At 33.2% G+C, this 18387-nt stretch overlaps 1 protein-coding gene across 1 annotated transcript in view; it reads left to right on the top strand.

The window, feature by feature from the left end:
• snx2 (sorting nexin 2) overlaps nt 1-16675 on the top strand; it is a 17773-nt gene extending 1098 nt beyond the window's left edge. The window contains exons 2-15 of the mRNA XM_058784641.1: nt 1534-1639; nt 2391-2527; nt 3184-3253; nt 4464-4507; nt 4590-4731; nt 4805-4883; nt 5931-6006; nt 9031-9144; nt 10239-10332; nt 11968-12173; nt 13782-13925; nt 14946-15026; nt 15113-15184; nt 16082-16675. Of these exons, the coding sequence (XP_058640624.1) occupies nt 1534-1639; nt 2391-2527; nt 3184-3253; nt 4464-4507; nt 4590-4731; nt 4805-4883; nt 5931-6006; nt 9031-9144; nt 10239-10332; nt 11968-12173; nt 13782-13925; nt 14946-15026; nt 15113-15184; nt 16082-16132 (1416 nt within the window). The 3' untranslated portion in view covers nt 16133-16675. The remainder of the gene's footprint in view (nt 1-1533; nt 1640-2390; nt 2528-3183; nt 3254-4463; nt 4508-4589; nt 4732-4804; nt 4884-5930; nt 6007-9030; nt 9145-10238; nt 10333-11967; nt 12174-13781; nt 13926-14945; nt 15027-15112; nt 15185-16081) is intronic.
• The last annotated feature ends 1712 nt before the right edge of the window (nt 16676-18387 follow it).

Raw genomic sequence — 18387 nt, 5'->3', positions numbered from 1 at the left:
TCACCCTGTTTTTAGGAGTGAAATGTGGTATAAATCAGCGTGAATGAAATATGAACAAACCTTCAGAATACAGAGAGGAATAAAATGGTAAAGTTTGCTGTTTGTAAGAGAAAAAACTCTTTAAAGATATGGATTGGGATTGAAAGCTACAGACGCAAATATATCAATGCAATAAAATAAACACTTAAATGAAAGAAGAGACATGCAAAGCTTGTGTGAAGTGAATGTAAGCAAATCTCCGTCATAAGCGTCAGATGAGATCTGCTCATGTGATGTCGGGCTCATTTACACCCCATCAGCAGATTCTGAGACCCTTCACTCTTCCTGTGCTTCCGGTCATGAGTTTGTCCTGTGAGAGAAACACGTTTATGACAGGAGTGTGTGAACATTAACTTTAACGAGCTGCTGGAGTGTGTGATGAGAAGAGAGCGAGAGTCACAGTAACTGATGTAACACAGAACAACATTTTTGGCTGTAATCGTTTCTGTAGATCTACTGTAGAAAGTTGGATGCAAAGTCAAAAAGAAAACATTTCGTTACAAAGCTTATAATAATTATATGTATTATTAAAATAATTAAAATTATATTATTATATAATATTATTTTATAATATAATGTATTATTGTGTAATGTAATATATATTATTAAAATTATAATATTGTTTTATAATATATTATAATATTATTATATAATATATAATAATATATATTTTAAAATTATAATATTTTATAATATAATGTATTATTGTATAATATAATATACATTATTAAAATTATATTATTTTATAATATATAATAATATATATTTTAAAATTATAATATTTTATAATATAATGTATAATATAATATATTATTAAAATTATAATATTTTATAATATGTAATATAATATATTTTAAAAATGATATTTTATAATATGTAATATTATATATATTTTAAAATTATAATATTATTTTATAATATTTAATAATATTACATAATTTTAAAATTATATAAAATGTTAAAATTATAATATTATTTTATAAAAGATAATATATATGTTAAAATTATAATATAATATGTTTTAAAATAATATTTTATAATATATAATAATATATGTTTTAAAATTGTAATATAATTTTATAAAATATAGTGTTATATGTTAATATTATAATTTTAACATATAATAATATTATATATTTTAAAAGTATAATATCATTTTATAAAATATTATATTATATATTTTAAAATTGTAATATTATTTTATAAAATATTATTATATAATATTATATATTATTAAAAGTATAATATTGTTTCACCTGAGCTGAAGAGTGCGGAGGCATGTCACTTCCTGCTTTTTTTAGTGGGAAATGAGCTTAATTTTTTAAGGGTGAAACTTACAGCATTATTAGAGTAATATTGTTAGATTTAGATGATTTACAGTTTTCCAGATTTATTATTATTATTTGTGATCTCCTGACTTTTGACTGTTTGTCCTGTAAAGTGATGAAGGTTTATGCTTGCGGCTGACAGAACGCTGTGTGTTTTCTCTCTCAGTCTCCAGAAGCGGCTCGTCTGCCTGCAGAAGACACCAGCCCCAGCTCTAATGGACCCAAAGCCGAGCCCATGCTGCTGGACGACGACCCCGATGACCTCTTCGCTGGTCTGTAGATGTTAAAATCAGTCTCCAGTCCAGTAATGAGCCGTTTACATATTCAGAATCTGGAGCTTCATGATTGGATAGTTTTGAGAATGTTCTGTTTCTATTGGCTCACAGTTTGAGGCACAGCAGAACATTGATGTCACATATACTTCTGTTCAAATGTATGTTTTTTTTAATGAAAGAAATGAATACTTTTATTCGTCGTTGATGCATTAAACTGATCAAAGGTGACAGTAGGCATTTACAATGTAACAAAATGTTTCTCTTTCAAATAAATACTGTTCTTTTGAACATTCTATTCTATTAATTTTTGTTTTGTATTTTTACTCTTAGCCCTACTTTTTATAATATATGTTATATGTATATTTCATTGCTAATAATCAGAAATGTTTCTTTAGGAGCAAATCAGCATATTAGAATGATTTCTGAAGATCATGTGACACTGAAGACTGCAGTAATGATGCTGAAAATACAGCTGCATCACAGAAATAAATTACAGTTTAACACATATTCACATAGAAAACAGCTGTTTTAAATTCTAATAATATTTCACTATTTTTTACTGTATTTTTGATCAAATAAATGCAGCCTTCTTTCAGAAACATTAAAAATCTCACGACCGCAACCCGTTGTACTGCGTAGTAAACGGCATACTGCATTACAACCCGCCTCTTGTTAATAATCAGCTGAAGTATATAAGCGTGATTTTCTCAGCAGTGTTTGTTTAGCTCATGTTATTTCTGTCTGTCAGAAGCCACGGAGGAGGTGTCTCTGGACAGTCCAGAGCGGCAGCCGATCCTCTCGGACGGACCGTCGCCTGCCATCACGCCCGTGACGCCCGTCATGATCAGCCCCAGAGTGGACATGTTTGACCGCTCGCCGGACCAGGTGAAGCACGCTTTACTCTGCATATCTGAGAGAAGATGCAGTTCCACAGAATATATTTCACTGTTTTCTAATATTACAAGTTGCTATTATTATTAATTTGATCTAACAGTATGTAATTTGTGTGCCACTAAGAGTCATTCGAGTCTTTTTGACTGATTCATTAGAAGGAATCAGTTCAAGAGTCGTTTGTTAATGATTCACACTGTTTCCAAACAGGTTTCCTAAACACTTCAGGACTCAAACCTCTGTTTGTTAAACTCAGATTAGAAAATGTCACATGAAAAAATACTATAGTAATTTATAGTGAATACTACAGTGTTTTTGAGCTATGCTATAGTAAAGTGTATTATACTGTATATAGTATAGTATTTACAACACTTTGTGTTGAATGAATGCTCCAGCATACTGTAGTATTAACTGTAGTGAACTGATAAATACTGTAGTATACTTTAGTTTTTGCTACAGTAAACTGTAATGTATTGTGTATAATATACCCTATAGTTGTAGAAAACATAGTACAGTATTAGGTAAACTCATTTTTGTGAAAACCTCAAATTCAACATTTTTGGCTTAAAATGATCCTGACCGCACTCGCACTCATTCTGCCGGCACGGGTCACATGTGTTTCTCACATTCACTGGGTTTTTCCTCTCTAGGATGAAGATGAAGAGGAAAACAGGGACACGTTTGACATCCAGATCTCAGTATCTGACCCTGAGAAAGTTGGTAAGGTGTCTGAGGATGACCTCTCGCTCTCTGGACGCTGGGAATCGATAGACCTTTTCAAATGTTATCAGGAGCAGGATTCGCTCTGAGCTGCGTTTAGCGACTACAACACCGGAAAATAAATTAAACACTCTCAGTGTTTCTAAACGAAGAGTGTAGTTTTACATTTATGACACCTACATACTCACTGCTAGAAAAACTCCAGCGTTAAACATGTTTACAGTCGCTCGTTTAGAGAGCATTTATCCTTTTTCTAAAAACAAACCAGTGTTTTTGGTGAGAAATCAATTTCTGTGTTGACGTGTTTTGCCCCAAAATATCAGTCGGAGTGAATGTTGATGATGAACACACTCACGTCTGTCTCATGACTAGTTTCCTTCAGTTTGTGTGTGTGTGTGTATATATATATATATAAACAAACAAACAATTACAATAATAAAAATAAAATTAATATCAATAAATATAACAATTAATAATACAATACAAACTATATATATATATATATCCTGTGCATTTTATTTATTTATTTACCCAGAGTGTATATACAGTGTGTGTGTGTATATATATATATATTAATTGTGATTAATCGCATCCAAAATAACACTTTTTGTTTATATAATATGTACTCTGTATATTTATTATGCATATATAAAGACACACTTACAGTATATATTTAGAAAATATTTACATGTATATATTTAGATTCATATAATTTATATTATACATAAATTTATTTAATATATAAACATATTTTTCTTAAATATATACATGCATGTGTGTATTTATATACTCATAATAACTATACACGGTACACACACATATATTATGTACACAAAAACATTTATTTTGGATGATATATAGGAAGAGTTTATTTGCAAAAACAGATAACTCCGTTTTTAATAATTCTCAAAAATCATGTTTTTTCATTGTGTATTCCAGTTAATCTCAATCAAACTGCACTTGGGTTATTTTGACTAGGTTAAAAAATAACTTAAAAACACAGCTAACTAACACAATAAAACAGAATAAAAACATAATGATATAATAAAAAACATTTATCTGTTAGAGTTTTTGCAAATAAACTCTTCATACATATATATTAGTTTTATTTTATACATTTTTTTACCCAGAGATCCTGGAAACCACAGTTTCTTGTGTATTTGTGCACACATGGCGATTCTGATTGTGATTAATTTCTTTGTTTTTCTAGGTGACGGCATGAATGCGTACATGGTCTATAAAGTGTCGACCAAAGTAAGAAAGGCTTCAGGTTCTGGTCTGAGATGTTGTGGATCTTCTGGAAGAACCGTGTGACTCTCGTTCTCTGTGTTTGCAGACCAGTCTGTCCATATTCAGCAGAGACGAGGTCTCCGTCAAGAGGCGCTTCAGTGATTTTCTGGGTTTGCACAGTAAATTAGCCTCCAAGTACATGCACATCGGCTACATCGTTCCTCCTGCGCCTGAGAAGAGCATTGTGGGTAAGTCCGCGCACGAATCATCAGAGACGTGTTCCGATGGCGTCAGGTTCACGATGAATCGTGTGTTTTTCAGGAATGACGAAGGTCAAAGTGGGGAAAGAGGATCTGTCATCAGTGGAGTTTGTAGAGAAGAGAAGATCTGCTTTAGAGAGGTATTGGAACTAATTCATTTAAGTGAGATCTGCATTCATTTATTCACTGATTTTAGTTTCGTTCAGCGTCGGCACAAGGTTAATGGATTCTCATTTTGATGAAGCGATACCGATTCTTAAATCCCAAGAGTTGAATAAAATATTATTTGTAGCTCCACCCATCCAATAATTTTTTTCTTTGTTACTTTTGTTATGAAACAAAGTCTCAGCTCAGTTTTATCACTAAATTCAAGCAATAAATGTGTTTTTGTGGCTCTTCGATGTTGGGTTAACACATTACACACTGCAAACAATGATTCTCTTACTCAGTGTTTCTGTCTTGTTTTCTAGTATTTTCTAGAATTTACTGTATAAGTGAAATGACTTCAGATATTATGTCTTGTTTTCTAAAAAAAAAAATCTAAATTTTGTTAGTTTTTGCTTAAAACAAGCAGAAATATCTACCAATGGGGTAAGAAAAATAATCTTCTTTAGCCTTTGAATTAAGATTAATTTTCTTGCCCCATTGGTAGATATTTCTGCTTGTTTTAAGCAAAAACTAACAAAATTTAGATTTTTTTTAGAAAACAAGACATAATATCTTAAATCATTTCACTTGTACAGTAAATGCATCTTGATTGAAGAATGTTTAGGTATTTCTACTAGAAAACGAGACAGAAACAGTAAGTAAGAGCATGATTGTTTGCGGTGTGTGAATCTCTGCAGTCTGGTGTTTTCTGTTCGGCTGATGCGCTGGAAAGATCACTCGTGTTCTGCTCTTTTGTGGCTAAAAGGTTAAGCAAGAAATATTAGATAAATAATTATTGAGGTTTGCTGCTGTCCTGCTGTTCTCTCCGCCGCTGATCGCTGCTGCGCTCCTGGTTTTGCACAAACTGATGAATCGAATAAAAATTACAGTTAAGTGAGGCGCTGACATTTCTCTGGCCTTTTTATCGGGCCGCTGAGTGACGTGAAGGTCAGCGGCTCGGCCGGCGTTCCTCGGCTCGGCTGTAGACTTCATCTGCTGCAGAACTGGATCCTGATGGGAGATGTGTGTTTGTGTTGCAGGTATCTGCTGAGGACCGTCAAACACCCGGCGCTGCTCAAAGACCCCGATGTCCTGCAGTTCCTGGAGAGTTCAGAGGTACCTTCGCCGTTTCTGTAGACGATAGAGGTGTTTTATATGGGCTCGTCATACTGTCAGACAGATACTGAGCTGCTCTTGGATTTTATTCCCATCTGAATAAGCTGCATCGGTCGTTTTTCCCATTGCATGTCTGTTTACAGCGTTTTGTAGCTTTAATAAATTGGCATTAACAATAACTGGAGCTGATATCTACTATTGACGAGCTGCTAAAAAGTTGACCGTTTCTTATGGATAAATGTGTGGAAGCTCATTTCTGCCGTGGGATAAAAAAAATAAAAGGGATAATTGCTTCTTTTTTTTTATCCCACAATTGACTTTTTTCTTTTTTGAGAAAAAATTTAAAATTTATAAATCTAAACACTGAATGATCCCATAAATCAACTCAGAATTGAAAACCCCCCCCCAAAAAACTCAGAATTGGAAGAAGTAAACTCGTGAATTGCAAAAAAGAAACTCTACATTGAGAAATAAACTCAGAATTGCATGAAATAAACAGAATGGCAAGAAATAAACTCAGAATTACAAGAAATAAACTCAGAATTGCATGAAATAAACTCAGAATTGCAAGAAATAAACTCAGAATTGCATGAAATAAACTGAATTACAAGAAATTAACTCAGAATTACAAGAAATAAACTCAGAATTACAAGAAATAAACTCAGAATTGCATGAAATAAACTCAGAATTGCAAGAAATAAACTCAGAATTGCATGAAATAAACTCTTGAATTGCATGAAATAAACTCTTGAATTGCAAGAAATAAACTCAGAATTACAAGAAATAAACTCAGAATTGCATGAAATAAACTCAGAATTGCATGAAATAAACTCAGAATTACAAGAAATAAACTCAGAATTACAAGAAATAAACTCAGAATTACAAGAAATTAACTCAGAATTGCATGAAATAAACTCAGAATTGCATGAAATAAACTCTTGAATTGCAAGAAATAAACTCAGAATTACAAGAAATTAACTCAGAATTACAAGAAATTAACTCAGAATTACAAGAAATTAACTCAGAATTACAAGAAATTAACTCAGAATTGCATGAAATTAACTCAGAATTGCATGAAATAAACTCAGAATTGCATGAAATAAACTCAGAATTGCATGAAATAAACTCTTGAATTGCAAGAAATAAACTCAGAATTACAAGAAATTAACTCACAATTACAAGAAATTAACTCACAATTACAAGAAATTAACTCAGAATTACAAGAAATTAACTCACAATTACAAGAAATAAACTTTTGAATTGCATGAAATTAACTCAGAATTACAAGAAATTAACTCAGAATTACAAGAAATTAACTCAGAATTACAAGAAATTAACTCAGAATTGCATGAAATAAACTCAGAATTACAAGAAATAAACTTTTGAATTGCATGAAATAAACTCTGAATTGCATGAAATAAACTCAGAATTGCATGAAATAAACTCAGAATTGCAAGAAATAAACTCTTGAATTGCAAGAAATAAACTCTTGAATTGCATGAAATAAACTCAGAATTGGAAGAAGTAAACTCGTGAATTGCAAAAAGAAACTCTACATTGAGAAATAAACTCAGAATTGCATGAAATTAACTCAGAATTACAAGAAATAAACTCAGAATTACATGAAATAAACTTTTGAATTGCATGAAATAAACTTTTGAATTGCATGAAATAAACAGAATGGCAAGAAATAAACTCAGAATTGCATGAAATAAACTCTGAATTGCAAGAAATTAACTCTGAATTACAAGAAATTAACTCTGAATTACAAGAAATTAACTCAGAATTACAAGAAATTAACTCAGAATTGCATGAAATAAACTTTTGAATTGCATGAAATAAACTTTTGAATTGCATGAAATAAACTCTGAATTGCAAGAAATTAACTCAGAATTACAAGAAATTAACTCAGAATTGCATGAAATAAACTCTTGAATTGCATGAAATAAACTCAGAATTACAAGAAATAAACTCAGAATTACAAGAAATTAACTTTTGAATTGCATGAAATAAACTCTGAATTGCATGAAATAAACTCTGAATTGCATGAAATTAACTCAGAATTGCATGAAATAAACTCTGAATTGCAAGAAATAAACTCTGAATTGCAAGAAATAAACTCAGAATTACAAATAGAAACTCTAAATTGAGAAATAAAATATGAATTGCATGAAATAAACTCTGAATTACAAAATAGAAACTATGAATTGCAAGAAATAAATTCAGAATAGCATGAAATAAACTCAGAATTGCAAGAAATAAACTCAGAATTACCATGAACTTGCAATTCTGAGAAAAATGTCTTTAAAAATCTAAAAAAAAACCCTCACAATTATCTTTTTAGTTTTTTGATTCCTCTGCAGAAAACAAAAATCAGAATTAAGAGAGATGCACTCAAAATTGTTAAAATTGTGCATAATTTCACAGGTACTTTTTTGTTTTATTCCTCGGCGGAAACCAGCTTCAGCATGAATGTGAATGTCTTGAATGTTTAGAGCACTTCAGATGATTGTAAAAATTCAAAATGAATCATCGTGACATCAGATTACACCTGGAAAGGAACAATTCCTGTTTTCTCCATTAAACTCAAGTGAGAAAATACACTATATTACGTACAGTGCTCATAAAGTCACCCGTGTTAATAACATCACACTTCAGATCATCTCCTGAATAACACACTGAACAGATCCAATGCATTTCTGCTTCTCCAGTCTCTGATTTTCTCTTTATAGGCCCAAAAGCGGCTTTGGCGTGAGCACTAGAATGTCTGAATTAAGTATGTATAATGGAAGACTGCAGCAATTGTAAAGAGCTAAACGCTGGGGCCGATTGAAAGCTATTTTTGCCCGCGGGCCCTCTGAGAGTTTTCCAGGGTGAAACGTATTAAATTGGACCGGCATTGAAATGTATGGGACTGGAGAAAATCCCGGTGCGCGGCGGGAGGAGAAACGCTCCCCGCGGGACGAGGTCTGAGCCGCGGCCTGTTAACCGGTTTGTTTGCCCTTATTTGTCATTTTATCCCAGCTGCCGCGAGCGGTTAGCACACAGGCGCTGAGTGGGGCCGGAATATTGAGGATGGTAAACAAAGCGGCCGACGCTGTCAACAAAATGACAATCAAGATGAATGAATCGGATGCGGTAAGGCTCTGATTTTTGGACTTGAATAATGAGACGAATTAATGAGCTGCTCTCTGGCTCCAATCCCTGTGTGTGTGTGTGTGTGTGTGAGAGTGTGTGTGTGTGTGTGTGTGAGAGCGAGTGTGTGTGTGTGTGTGTGTGTGTGAGAGCGAGTGTGTGTGTGTGTGTGTGAGAGAGAGAGCGGGGGTCAGGACATGTGACACGATTGTGCTCTTTATACACTGAACACAGCTTACAGTCAGTACAGTGTCACACATCCAGCAGACTTGCATTAAAAACAGCTTATAACAGCATATATAGGTTCATAATTGGCATCCATGAAGAACCTTTGACAACCTTTCAAATGCACAAAAGATTATTACACTGCAAAAAAATGATTTTCTTGCTTGGTGTTTGTGTCTTGTTTTCTAGTATAAATATCTAAACATTCTTGAATCAAGATGCATTTACTGTACAAGTAAAATGATTTAAGATATTAAGGCCCGGTTTCACAGACAGAGTTTAGACTAAGTCAGGATTAGGCCATAGTTCAATTAGGACATTTAAGTCATTTTTATAAACATGCTTAGAAAAAACCCATTACTGATGTGCATCTTGAGACAAAACAAAGCCACTGATATATTTTAAGATCAGTCTGTGCAAGTTTATTTTAGCTGAAACAGCTCAGACTTACATTTTAGTCTGGGACTAGGCTTAAGCCTTGTCTGTGAAACTGGGGGTAAGTCTTGTTTTCTAAAAAAAATAAGAATTTTGTTAGTTTTAGCTTAAAACAAGCAAAAATATCTGCCAATGGGGTAAGAACAATAATCTTAATTCAAAGGCTAAACAAGATTATTTTTCATTGGCAGATATTTTTGCTTGTTTTAAGGAAAAACTTTACAGAAAACAAGACATAATATCTTAAGTCATTTTACTTGTACAGTAAATGCATCTTGATTCCAGAATGTTTAGATATTTATACTAGAAAACAAGACAGAAATACTAAGTAAGAAAATCATTTTTTGCAGTGTATAATGTTCTTCACACTAAAAAACAATGTTATAAACATGCGTAGTATTATAATCATGGTTTCTTCACTGTGTTTGTGTATAAAGTGGTTTGAGGAGAAACAGCAGCAGTTTGAGAATCTGGACGTTCAGCTCAGAAAGCTTCACGCTAGTGTGGAATCACTGGTGTGTCACAGGAAGGGTAATAATACAAATAATAACATCATAAAAATATTAAGAACACATGTTTTATGATCTAATACACTACTACTCAAAAGTTTTTGAGTCTCTTTTGCTCACCAAGGCTGCATTTATTTGATCAAAATACAGTAAAAATTGTGAAATATTATTGTAATTTAAAACAACTGTTTTCTATATGAATATGTGTTAAACTGTAATTTATTTCTGTGATGCAGCTGTATTTTCAGCATCATTACTCCAGTCTTCAGTGTCACATGATCTTCAGAAATCATTCTAATATGCTGATTTGCTGCTCAACAAACATTTCTATTATTATCAATGCTGAACACAGCTGTGCTGCATGATACTTTTGTGGAAACTGTGATACACTAGCATTCAAAGGTTTGGGATTTAAAAAAAAAAGGTTTTATTCATCAAGGACACATTAAATGGGACAAAAGTGACAGTAAAGACATTTATAATGTTATAGTAGATTTCTGTTTCAAATAAATGCTGTTCTTCTGAACTTTCTATTCGTCTGTGAATCCTGAAAAATAAAGCGCATCACAGTTTCTACTAAAATATTGAGCAGCACGACTGTTTTCAACATTGATAATAATCAGAAATGTTTGTTGAGCAGTAAATCAGCATATTATTATGATTTCTGAAGATCATGTGACACTGAAGACTGCAGTAATGATGCTGAAAATACAGCTGCGCATCACAGAAATATATTACAGTTTAACACACATTCACATAGAAAACAGCTGATTTAAATTCTAATAATATTTCAAAATTTTTACTGTATTATTGATCAAATGAATGCAGCCTTGGTGAGCAGAAGAGACTTTGTAATTATTCCAAACTTTTGACTGGAGATGTACAGCGGGTAAAATAAGTATTGCACACGTCATCATTTTTCTCAGTAAATATATTTCTAAAGGTGCTGTTGACTTGAAACTTTCACCAGATGTCGGTAACGACCCAAGCAATCCATACATACAAAGAAAACAAAACAGAAATGAAGTTGTGTGTAATAAAATGGGAAAAAGTATTGAACACGTGAAGAAAGGGAGGTTCAAAAAGGCATGGAAAGACAATCAGTGATTAGACAGCAATCCTGCTCCTCGTCAGTGGAAATTAATATTAGCTGCTTCAGTCCCAACACCTACAGAACCAGGATGATGATGAAGATGAAACAAGACAACGATCCCAAACACAGCCAAGCAAACTCTCGACTGGTTTCGATCACCTGACTTCAATCCAATAGAAAATAAGAACTAAAGGTCAGAGTTCATAGAAGAGACCCACAGAACCTTCAAGATTTGAAGACAAAATCACACCTGAGCAAGTTCCTCCTGCAGGAGCGTCTTGAAGCTGTCATTACCAACAAACGCTTTTCTACAAAGTGTTAAATACACTTCACGTGTTCAATACTTTTTCCCATTTTATTACACACAACTTCATTTCTGTTTTGTTTTCTTTGTATGTATGGATTGCTTGGGTCGTTACCGACATCTGGTGAAAGTTTCAAGTCAACAGCACCTTTAGAAATATATTTACTGAGAAAAATGATGACGTGTGCAATACTTATTTTACCCGCTGTAAGTGCTGCATAATGACTCTTCACTGTTGATGCTCTCTCTCTGACTCTCAGAGCTGTCTGTGAACACGGCGTCGTTCGCTAAAAGCGCGGCTATGCTGGGGAACTCGGAGGATCACACGGCGCTGTCGCGAGCTCTGTCGCAGCTGGCCGAGGTGGAGGAGAAGATCGACCAGCTGCATCAGGACCAGGCCTTCGCTGACTTCTACCTGTTCTCAGAGCTGCTGGGAGACTATGTGCGGCTCATCACCGCCGTTAAAGTGAGCGCAAGACGTCAGGAACGCTTCATTTGTCTGCTTTTCCAGTTAACTTCATTTACTGTAGTTTTCTGACAAGGCAAACAATAAAGATGTCAAAAACAAATGTCCCTGATGCACTGGAAAGAATGATTCTCTTACTCAGTGTTTGTGTCTTGTGTTCTAGTATAAATATCTAAACATTCTTGACTCAAGATGCATTTACTGTACAAGTGAAATGACTTAAAATATTATGTCTTGTTTTCTGTAAAAAAAAAATAATAATAATTTTTGTTAGTTTTTCCTTAAAACCTAAAAAATATCTGCCGATGGGGCGAGAAAAATAATCTTGTTTAGCCTTTGAATTAAGATTTATTTAGATTAAAATAGATATTTTTGCTTGTTTCAAGCAAAAAAAAATAAAAATTTAGATTTTTTTTTTTCTTTTTTTTTTAGAAAACAAGACTTAATATCTTAAATAATTTTACATTCAAGAATGTTTAGATATTTACAGTCAAAAATACTAAGTAAGAAAATCATTTTTTCCAGTGTAGATGGACTCTGGGCAAAATATTATTTATAGTATTATTATAATAGAGATCATATAGATTTTTATGTATTAGAGTTATTATAGTTAACAAAAACTAAAGCAAGAAGCTAAAAAGCTTAAGCATAACACTACTGTTACTTTAAACTCATTTTATTTCAGCTAGTTTCCAAATCAACTCATTTTCATTCAGTTTAACTTGATGTATTAAAATAAATAAAACTGAAATAAAAATTTATCATTAATAAAAAATAATTAAAAATGATAAAACCCACAATAAAACTTCTAATACTTTAACTAAAAATATAAAATTGAAATATAATTTTTTTTTTTAAATAAAAATATTAACAAAATTTATAATAGTATCTCAAAGATACCAAAATAACAGCCATACACGCAATTTCCCACTAAATCGGTCCAGATCGCTCTAAAATATAAATCAGGTTTTTCTGTAAAAAAATAATCAATTTTGTTGTTGTTTTTGCTTAAAACAAGCAGAAATATCTATTTTAATCTAAATAAATCTTAATAATCTTAATTCAAAGGCTAAACAATATTATTTTTCTCGCCCCATTAGCAGATATTTTTGCTTGTTTTAAGCAAAACTGACACATTTTTATATATATATATATATATATATAATATTTTTTTTTTTTACAGAAAACAAGACATAATATCTTAAGTCATTTTACTTGTACAGTAAATGCATCTTGATTCAAGAATGTTTATATATTTATACTAGAAAACAAGACAGAAACACAGAGTAAGAGAGTCATTTTTTGCAGTGTATTTCCAAAACAAAGAGAAAATGGAATCGGATGAAGCCGCTCTCTTTTGTGTCATTCACAGAATCATTTGCGTTATTTAATATTTGCATCATAACTATAATGACAAACAGTATGTTACTATGATGTAAAATCACTCAGGGTGTGATATGAGGTTTGCTGATGACATTTTGGCCATGTGAAAGTACTAAAGCAGAACTTCTTAATACATGCTGTAAAGGGTATTTTGGCTTCCTAGAACCCCGTTCGTGAGTGGAGGGCTTCATGCCGTGTTGGTTTTGTCATGTGTCTGTGCTTCAGGGTGTGTTTGACCAGCGGATGAAAACGTGGGCCAAATGGCAAGATGCTCAGATGATGCTGCAGCGCAAGAGAGAAGCCGAAGCCAAACTACAGTACGCCAACAAACCCGACAAACTGCAGCAGGCCAAAGACGAGATCAAGGAGGTACAGAACACCACAAACACGTAACGAGAGAGCATGAGTTCATGTGAGCCGCGCTGGGGCTGATGGGAATTATCCAGCACGTTTGTTTCCCTTCCCTTCCCTTCGGTTCATTCATATCTCTACTGTTTTTACCTCGAGTCACCTGACAGCTGCAGGAATTCATGACAGTTATTGATTCTTTTAAGCACGAAACATTTTCAGCCTTTTTAATTTCTGCATTTTCCCCGTCACGCCCCACGAAGGAGATCGAGGAGGTAGGACCTTCGCTTTGATTTGATTTGCTGTCTCCATCCGTCTCTTACACTCCTCACACATACTTATATTTGCATTATGTAGATCAGAGCCTAATTATGGATTCATCAGACGCACGTGACATGCTTACAAACACTACAGCGTCTTTAACCTCTCACTTTAAAGGAATAGTTCAGCCGAAATGAAAATGTGCTCAAGATTAGGATGAGTTTGTTTCTTCATCAGGTTTGTAGAAATGTGTCTCTGCATCAGTGTCTCAGCAATGGATGCTCTGCAGTGAATGGGTGCCGTCAGAATGAGAGTCTGATAAAGCATCACAATAATCCACAGCACTCCAGTCCATCAGTTAACATCTGGAGAAGACAAAAGCTGAGACACATCCAGCATTTTTAAGACTCTCATTCTGACGGCACCCATTCACTGCAGAGCATCCATTGCTGAGACACTGATGCAGAGACACATTTCTCTAAATCTTATGAAGAAATTCAGCACATTTTCATCTTTAGGTGAACTCTTTCTTTACCAGCTGCTGGTTCATTTGTAGTATTTAATAAAAGCTGATGTCCTGTGTTGTTTAGTTGTAGTTTTTAATGCAGGATTCATTGTAGTTCACCGGCCTCACTCCATAAATCATCATCATACGCTCACTAGACCTTCTGACCTGATGTGACTCTGTTTGTTCTGCTCATGACGGCCAGTTTTTCAGCTCTTTGTGTTTGACACACACTGAAGTCATAAAGCCTCTTGTGTTTCTGTGTGTGTGTTTAGTGGGAAGGTAAAGTGCAACAGGGTGAAAGAGATTTTGAGCAGATATCAAAAAACATCCGGCGAGAGGTTGGGCGATTCGAGGTGAGTTCAGCTGTCAGCGTGTCTTTGCTCTCGCTGTTAAACCCAACGCTGCTTTCTCTGACCTCAGTGTCTCTTTCTCTTCGCAGAAAGACAGAGTGAAGGATTTCAAAGTCGTCATCATTAAATATCTGGAGTCACTAGTTCACACACAGCAGCAGGTACGTGATCAGAGGAAAGAAGCATGTTTTCCAGATCAGAAGCACTGCAAACCATTCTCTTACTCTGTGTTTCTGTCTTGTTTTCTAGAATAAATATCTAAACATTCTTGAATCAAGATGCATTTACTGTACAAGTAAAATGACTTCAGATATTATGTCTTGTTTTCTAAAAAAAAAAAAAATTGTTAGTTTTTCCTTAAAACAAGCAGAAATATCTGCTAATGGGGCAAGAAAAATAATCTTAATTCAAAGGATGAACAAAATAATTTTTCTTGCCTCATTGGCAGATATTTCTGCTTGTTTTAAGGAAAAACTAAACTTTTTTTATTTATTTTTTTATACAGAAAACAAGACATAATAAAAATATCAAATTTTTTTTAAATAATTTTTTATTTTAGCTACATTTAAATAAAATAAAAAAAATGGTGAAAGTTAGTCAACTAAATTTATTTAAATGTAGCTAAAATAAATTGATTGCAACCACTTACCTTTAAAAAAATTCTGTAAATTCAATGAATCTTTTTTTTTTTTTTTTTCAGTGTAAAAAAATATACAAATTTAGTTAGTTTTTGCTTAAAACAAGTACAAATATCTGCCAATGTGGCAAGAAAAATAATCTTGTTTAGCCTTTGAATTAAGATGATTTTTCTTGCCCTGCTGGCAGATATTTTTACTTGTTTTAAGCAAAAACGTACAAAATTATGATATTTTTTTTTTTTTTTTTAGAAAACAAGACTTAATATTTTAAATCATTTTACTTGTACAGTAAATGCATCTTGATTCAAGAATGTTTAGATATTTATACTAGAAAACAGGACAGAAACACTAAGTAAGAAAATCATTTTTTTGCAGTGAGCTCTAAAAGTTAATTTCATGTTTGTTTTGTCTGTTTTTCAGCTAATAAAATATTGGGAGGCGTTCTTACCCGAAGCCAAAGCGATCGCATAATTCATCAAACCACCGTCTTTCTTTATTCCACAGTATGATCATGCAAGAAAAATCTGCACGGACTTAATGAAACCTAATGATAACACTACATTAATAAAAGCAGAATCTGAATCTCTTTGTACCTGTTTGGTGTCTGAAGATCAGCGTTGTGCTTTCTTCAGTCCGATGAAGATGCAGCGATCGGCTCTTCACGATTCACAGCTCATTCGTCTCAGATTGTGCGCTGCTTCAGGCAATGATCCGGCAGGGGAAGGCCTTCTGAAGCCGTTTCTGTTCTCCTTTGTCTCGTATGTACAGAATGAAGCATTATTCTCTCATAATCAGTATTTAAGAGCATCAATAATCGACGAGGCTTCTGGTAGCTCGTGCACGACGGATGGATATACATATGTATATTTTTTTATTTTGCTTTGTAGCCTGAAATTTTGGGATGTTTCAGTTGATTCATTGTTCTAACAGATTTTTTAATCACAAGTATTTTTTACTCTACATTCCTGTGCAACAATATCTGAATCTTAATAAAGGAATGAATCAGTATCAGAACTCGACTTCATGTTTTTGGCTTGTAGCTTCTGCACGCTAAAAACAAAAGTTTTGGCTCCAAAAATAAATAAATGCATAATAATGTAAAATTTTGCATTCATTTTTTGGAGTTGTGACGATTTCTAATAAAATTGTGTTTAACCAGCAAACTACACTCAGTTAGAAGAGCTTAATATTTTGTTGTATAAACACAAATTTTAAATTGATGACTCAAAGTATATTAAGTTAACTCATTATTATTATTATTATTATTATTTTTCATTATTTAATTAAATGGTGGCCCTGGAATTAATTAGTCTGATTTATGAACAGCTATAATTGCACGTGCAAAATTTATTTATAAATTATTTTGCATACATTTTTTGCTTACATGGTTAATGCAGATTGCAGTTTCACCAAGTGTTTGGTAGCAATGCATTAAGTTTCCTTCAAAGTAAAGAATTACTCTTAATTTTTCTGTAATTTATTTACAGTTATTTCTGATGTAATTGCATTAAATAACGTATACGCTATAGAAAAATTCTATATAAAACAATAGTGGATTTAACATCAAAATTTATTCAAAATTAAAATGCATGTTTTTAATGCAACTTTGTCCATTTAAATACTTCAAGAACAGCTTGTGCAATTTTGTATTATTTATTTGACAGAAATAAAAGCAGTTTCATGTCTATCCTTGTATTGTTGATTGAGGTTGATATGGGATTTAGAAAGTAATTATAAATAATTAAATACATTTCAGAGATAGTAATGAGTATAATTACACTGTTGAAGATGTAATTAGTAGTTAGACTCTAAAAAAAATGAATTCAACATTTATTCTCCTTATCCAGTTCTATGCAAAGCATAATGGGAACTAGAAATGCACTTATTGCACTTATAAAGACAATTCATTAACTAACTGTAATAATAATAAATTTGCACACAATATTAAGTTCATAATTGCATTATTATATCAACAGAACTCATCAAAATAAGGTTTGCAACTTAGATTTCAACCATGCAATTTGTTTGTAAAAAGTTGATCTTTTTACAGTTAATATAGGCTGTTTTTCTAGTTCAGTTCTAAAGTGAAAACAAACAGCTGGAGAAGTCCTGGAGATCTGTGAATGTGTTCTTTATCTCTTAAAGGAAAGCTCTGCTTCTATAGAACTGCTTTTAGTTTGTAGTTTTTCAGAGAGAGAGAGAGCAGAAGAGCAGCTGAACATCTGTCACATCGCTGCTTAAACTCACTTAAACAGAGAAATAAAAGAAAGCGTGTTCTTGACAGGCCCCGCCGAGCATTTCAGCGCTCTGCATATACGTCAAAAAGCTTGGGCCCGTCCTCGCCTCTGTCCCGTCGTATTGGCAAGCTGTCATAGCGGCCGTCGCATTAGGAGCTGCTTCATGATGAAGGCTGTCGTGTGTCTGTAGATCTGCAGAAGTGCCTCTGACGGTGTTTCTCATCTGAATGGCTGATGCTTCAGCTGCAGGTGTTTCTGATGCTGCAGGTGAGTCTCTGTCTGTCTGTCTGGGGCTGATTCTCACTGAAACATGGGAAAACATATGAAAATGAGTCTTAGTTTTAGGATCTTTAAGGTGTGTTGCACTGTAACGTGCTGTTATTGAACATTAAATTCACATGTTCATATAATCCTGCAGTGAGATGAAGGTAAATGTGTTCATGCACTGCAAAAAATGATTTTCTTACTCAGTATTTTTGTCTTGTTTTC

The sequence above is a fragment of the Onychostoma macrolepis genome, chromosome 08 (genome assembly GCF_012432095.1).
Source record: "Onychostoma macrolepis isolate SWU-2019 chromosome 08, ASM1243209v1, whole genome shotgun sequence".
In the NCBI taxonomy this organism is placed as follows: domain Eukaryota; kingdom Metazoa; phylum Chordata; class Actinopteri; order Cypriniformes; family Cyprinidae; genus Onychostoma; species Onychostoma macrolepis.
Note: the sequence above shows the minus strand (reverse complement) of the source record. Positions and strands in the feature narration are given on the sequence as shown.